The following is a 6,003-nucleotide window of genomic DNA, read 5'->3' as shown; positions in this document are numbered from 1 at the left end:
GGAACAGTTGATTTACGATTTTCCGGGCCTCCGAGCTAATCGGGTTGGGGTCCCAACATTGACGACACAATTTTGATAAATGTTGCACCGTAGCTAAATGGCCCGCCGAATGGATAACACACCACACAAAGGAGCCGGAATCCACTCTCTCTTGCTCCGGAATCATCCTTTCGGCTCGGAGCACACGCTGTGCACGGCAAGGGAGGAAAAGGACACCCTCAGCAGGACACGCCAGCAGGCTTTCGAAGCTCTCCGGCACACGATGGAGAGGAAGGAAGCAGTAGAGAGGGCCAAGAAACAACGGAAAAAAAACACAAAAGCCTGCTGAATGTTGAAGGACCTTTTCAGCGAGCCTGCGCTGCGTGAATGTGTGTACGTTTCGGTTGTCAAAAAACCATAAAAAAGTCATAACAGAGCAGTCGGGGCGGAAGGCGCACCCTTGGCGAGGGGATTCTAGAGATCGACCACCGACACACACACACGCAGGGGCCTTTGCAATCTGGTGGATGGTGTGCAAGGGCTGCAAAATGTGAATTATGTTCACCACACACCGTCTGCTGCTTGCCATCGTGAGCCGCGCGCTGATGAGCTGATTGAAAGGACGCGCGAAGGGAAGCTTGTTAGGATGCGTCCCGAACGAAGACGTTCTTGAGAGGGCCCTCGGGGGGGTGGCGGCACAACCGGGCGGCATCTGAGAAAGAAAAATAAATTGCTTTTTAAGCAACCGAGCACATTGCGTGCGAAGGTCCTTTCACAAATTGTCTTCCTTTTTTGCAGCAGCAGCATAAGATACAGACGATATCTCATTACGCAAACTACCACCGCTCACTCCGAGAGTGAGAAGAAGTGAGAAGAAGTGAGAACGGCGTGAGCGAGAATTTGTCTCATCGAGTGGGCGTGGCTTCCGGACGAACCGATGGTTTCTATTGGGCCGCGCGCCTGTACAGTAGTGTGTGTGTTCCTTTCGCTTCTTTACTTTACTCGATTGTCGGTGTATTGGTGTATCCTTGAGTTTGCAAGAACTTGAGCTTGAAGGCGAAGACTTATGATGAATGAAGTTCAGTCTCGAATTGTCCGTCGGTTTGTTCGCGTCTCAGCCACCTTTGGACCCACAATTCGCGGTGTGCGAGTGAAGAAGGAGCAATAGGGGTGCGTGAAGTGAAACGTTCGCAGTGTGTTTGGGTGTCTCGAAGGTCCGGAGGTCAGACAGTCTTTCGGAACAGTCGCTCGGACAAGCAACCGACACCCGGAAGCAGTTCCTCCGAAGGGCTCTAGAGGAACGAGTTGCGTGTTGTGGAAAGTGGACATCGAAATAGTGTCTCAATAGAAGTGAACTGTGATCAGAATTGTTCGAAACCGGGTTCGAAGTGCAGTGTTTGGTGCCGTTACTATCGGGCTTCCGGGCTGATAGAAAGTGATTGCAAGGAAGCGACAGTCGGCGACAGACTTGAGAAGCGGAAGTGGCCCACGATTCCATCGTGAACCGAGCGCGGAGGAGAATGCTACTGGAAGCGGGCCACGGCAACAATCACAACCCGCACCACGTCGTGCCGTCGTCGTTGCAGCCGCTCCACCACCCGCAGCAGCATCACCACCTTCACCCATCCGCTTACCAGTACCCGCACCACCAGGCCGCGATGGTGGCGGCGGTGCAGGCGGCGGCCGCCCTGACGGCGGTCAAGAACGCCACCAACTTCTCGATCGCGGCCATTATGGCGCAGGGCAACAACAACAACAACGCAAACGGTACCACCAACAACAACGCCGGAAGCACCGACCCGTCGGCGGCGACGGCGGCAGCAGCAGCGGCGGCAGCAGCGGCAGCGGCGGCCGCGGCAGTGGTCAACGCCACCCGCATCGAAGATGCCACCAGCTACCGTAAGTTTCACACTTCACCATTTCGGGCCACGCCACGGTTTTAGGACCCCAGGGCCGCAGATTTTTTACAACTCCGTCGTAAAGCGTCGGAGCGGAATGCCGTCGGTGTTCGGCATTAGCGGCTCCGGCACCGTTTATGGCACAGGGCTTCATTAAAATTACTTTGTTGTGGGTACTGCGTGATGCTTGGCCACACGTTAAGGAAGTCTACAGACACTCCCTTAAATAATTAAAAAAATCGGGATAGTATTTCGAAATGACATTTGATTGTCAGATATGCTCCTCTGTCTTATGCCTTTGAGAATCAAAATGTTTAAGACTTTTGTTCATTTATGAACGGTCCGGGTGCTAGGGACACTTAATATTGGTTTCCGATAAAGGAAATCAGAACAATTAAAATAGATTAGGTCACAGAGATTGGAAAATCTTCCCTTCAACATCTCGAGACAACTGTAAAAGAACCGGAAAGCTTGATTGAACAGTGAACAACACTTCTGAACTTGGTCAAAGTGACGTGCGGATCTTTTTTTCTTAAACTTGGAACTTTATCAGACATAAATGCTTGAGTACATAAGTTTCAAATTAAATCTTTTTCAATTGTATATTATGCCACGTGGGATTGAGTCATTTTATCCTACTAATAACTAATAACTTAAAACATCTTACAACTACTTGACTTTAAAAACTTCAGATAATGTGCTCTCGAATTGTTAGGTGTGTAGAATTATTGAATGTATTGATTAGGGAACCGCAAAACTTGATTTCAACAGTGACAATGCTTATGAACTTGGAAAGAGTGACGTGCGGAATTGTTGGAACTCGAAGTAGGACGAAAAAACAAGATCATAGTTTTGCATTTTGCATGTAGATAAATCCGTTAGGTTTCATGTCTTGTCTTTGCCTTTGTACATACGATGTTTAGCAACTATGTTTTTGTGACCAGCAAACAGTCTATGAAAAGTGAACGATTCATGGTTTTATTTTACTAAGCTTAAACAGGAATAACTAACAAACCGTAAAATGACATGTTTTTTATTTAATTACTAAAATATAATTACGGGCAACGTACCTCCATTGACAATTGACAACTTAACTCAGAACTAAGATCAACACTGGCGAAACGAACGCAGAAGCTGGTAACCGATATTTAAAAGAAAATATACATAAAATGCAAGATTCTAAAACAAGAATTGAACTGTAATATGGACGAAACAGTTACTAAGAAGACATGAAAGCAAAAACATCACGAAATCGATTAAGGGGCATATTGAAGTCAAGAGATGATGTTATAGGTTATAGGAGATGTTATACGTACGACTGAGAGCTAGTACCGAGTCATCATGTCCGGTAAGGGACGACCACTTATCAATTCTGAGTTCCAGGTTTGGTTGTCGTCTTAAACCATTGTATGTAGGCAGAAGTAGTACAGGGTGCGTATTTACAACAGGGGATATTTAAATGTTGGATAACTCCGCCGTTTTTCATTTGATTTCGGGAAATGAACAAGATTTTTTTACGGCTTAAAATGCCGTTTATTAATAATTTACTCAGAATACAACCGCGTCCATTAGTCACACAAAAAGCGGCCCTTTTTTGGGCATTTTTCATTGTATTTGACAACATTTCGGGCATAACAGCAGTAAGTTCCGCCTGTGATGTTAGCTCACAGTATTATAAAAGATCTGAGTGTAGGACTCGCACTATATTCGCAATTACTGATTGCATCGTGCGTAAATGCGAACTCGGATGGGTTTTGAGATGTTAAACAGATAACTAGAAACTACAACAACTGAAGAAGTTTCAGCTTTGTGTAACTCTCTAATTAATAAACTCATTGAAGGTGAGTTACAGTAGTGCATGCGGCATTTCAAATGCCAAACGACTGCCATAATTGGCATATGAAAACTAGAAACACTAGAACAATGGTAAATGGTGATTATTTAAACGTTAGCATCAAATTACACGAAGGCTTCTCCGTGATCTCGCAACTTCCCGCGTGTCTGCCTTTTGCGCTATCTCGCCCGATCGATGTTTCCAGCTCATAAAACAGCGTTCTGTTCTCTCTAACCACTCGTGCAGGGCCCCGTTCGCGCACACCGGAACGCTCGTCGGAGGTGACCGAGGAGGAGATCAATGTGAACGTTGAAGATTGCAGTGATTCCGAGGAGAGCACGGAACAGGCCCGTGAAACCCACTCGCGCACCGCCTCGACTCCGGCCAGCGTCTCGGACGAGGATCGTCTGTCGCCTGAAATCGCCCAGGTCAGTCACGCAGGACACGCCGCGGTCCAGTAGCGACGCGGAACAGTAGGCTGACCACCCTCCGCTCACTCTCCACTCCACAGAAAGCGCCCAAAATTGTCGGTTCGTGCAACTCAGACGACCTGCGGCCGGTGCAGTGTCACCTGGAGACGAAGGAACTGTGGGACAAGTTCAACGAGCTCGGCACCGAGATGATCATCACCAAGACGGGACGGTAAGTTGAAGGACCTCTTGCCAGTAGAGCCACGTGTAACTCACTTCTCCACTGCCCCTCCCCGCTCCCTACAGTCGCATGTTTCCGACGGTTCGGGTGTCCTTTTCCGGTCCGATGCGCCACCAAACGGCGGCCGATCGGTACGCCGTGCTTCTGGACATCATTCCACTGGACAACCGGCGCTACCGGTACGCCTATCACCGGTCGGCGTGGCTGGTGGCCGGCAAGGCGGACCCCCCACCGCCGGCCCGGCTCTACTCGCACCCGGACACACCGCTCGGTCCGGACGCTCTCCGTCGGCAGGTAATCTCGTTCGAGAAGATCAAGCTCACCAACAACGAGATGGACAAGACTGGCCAGATCGTCCTGAACTCGATGCATCGCTACCAGCCCCGCATCCACTTGGTGCGCATCGGCCCGAATCAGAGCATACCGACCAGCCCGGCCGAGCTGCAGGAGCTGGACCACAAGACGTTCGTGTTCCCGGAGACGATCTTCACGGCCGTCACCGCGTACCAGAACCAGCTGATCACGAAGCTCAAGATCGACTCGAATCCCTTCGCCAAGGGATTCCGCGATTCGTCGCGACTCAACGACTTTGACCGGTAAGTGGATCCATAGAATTGGACCAGAATTGGGACTTGGAACTTGGGACTTGGGACTTGGGATTTCTAATAAATCTCTTTCTCCGTCTGTGTAGGGACCCGATGGAATCGTTCCTGCTGGAGCAACACCTCCGCTCCCCGCTCCGCCTCTTTCCGGATCAGGTGATGGCGCAGCTGGGCGCCGGTGGCCCACCCGGGATGCAATCCAGCGATCCGTCAATGCTCCTGGAGAAGGCCCGCCAACAGTTGCACCTGTGGGGTAACCCGTCGGCCGCCTACAGCGAGCTGATGCTGCAGCAGCTCTACCAGCGGCCCAACTTTGGTCTGAACTTCGGACCCCTCTGGCAGAGCCAGTGGCCACCGACCCAGCTTCCGCCGGGATTCCTGCCGAACGTTGTGGGACCTCCGCCGGCCCACAATCCCACCACCATGCAGGGGGTGGCCGCGGCGCTGGCAGCCGCTTCCGCTTCCGGATCGAACGCCGTCTCCCCGTCACCGACGGCCACCAGCGGCTCGTCCTCCGGCGGTGGTGGCGGATCGTCACAGCAGCAGCCGGGACCGGTTTCGCCCGAGGTGCGACCCAAAGCGTTTGCTCGCTTCACCCCCTATCAGATCCCGCAGCATCACCCGCCAACCTCCAGCGCCGGTCCACCACCGGGACACTCGCCCGGCCAGCAGCAGCAGGGCCGCTCGCCCGGTTCACCCTCTTCGCGGTCGCCTTCCCATTAGGCGGTCCGACAAGGCGTGAAATACCCGTGATACCCGTGATTGTGGAAGGCCCCCCGCGTGAGAGGGCCATTGAGAAGAGGCTTTGAGTTGAGTTAAGGACAGGACGACCGCATCCTCCGCCCCGGTCTTTCGGGGAGCGAATCTACCTTCTTTGTTTTCCTAGTGATTGTTTCGGGGCCGCGTTAGTGAAGGGACACCCGGAGATCCCCGAAGGCAGGCGGAGCAGGTCTGCCCGGTTCAGGCCACAAGCTATGCACACACAAGGCGCGCCACTCTGACACGGAGGCGCAGATCTCTGCTGAAGCCGAGGTGGCCG

General features: G+C 51.8%; 1 protein-coding gene across 1 annotated transcript; it reads left to right on the top strand.

The window, feature by feature from the left end:
- Positions 1–1,499: 1,499 nt before the first annotated feature.
- LOC128272269 (T-box protein H15-like) lies at positions 1,500–5,687 on the top strand. The gene is made up of 5 exons (XM_053010044.1): positions 1,500–1,878; positions 3,958–4,139; positions 4,223–4,353; positions 4,428–4,958; positions 5,054–5,687. The coding sequence occupies exons 1-5, from the start codon at positions 1,500–1,502 to the stop codon at positions 5,685–5,687; spliced, it is 1,857 nt and encodes a 618-aa protein (XP_052866004.1).
- Positions 5,688–6,003: the final 316 nt, after the last annotated feature.

Source organism: Anopheles cruzii, chromosome 3 (genome assembly GCF_943734635.1).
Source record: "Anopheles cruzii chromosome 3, idAnoCruzAS_RS32_06, whole genome shotgun sequence".
Classification (NCBI taxonomy): domain Eukaryota; kingdom Metazoa; phylum Arthropoda; class Insecta; order Diptera; family Culicidae; genus Anopheles; species Anopheles cruzii.
This window is presented reverse-complemented; position numbering and strand designations above follow the sequence as displayed.

What these genes read in the sequence shown, in the direction of transcription:
- LOC128272269 (XM_053010044.1), top strand. Translation starts at nt 1,500, where the DNA reads ATGCTACTGGAAGCGGGCCACGGCAACAATCACAACCCGCACCACGTC. An exon ending in CGAAGATGCCACCAGCTACC is followed by an intron (nt 1,879 to 3,957) that starts GTAAGTTTCACA and finishes CCACTCGTGCAG; the next exon opens with GGCCCCGTTCGCGCACACCG. An exon ending in CGACTCAACGACTTTGACCG is followed by an intron (nt 4,959 to 5,053) that starts GTAAGTGGATCC and finishes CCGTCTGTGTAG; the next exon opens with GGACCCGATGGAATCGTTCC.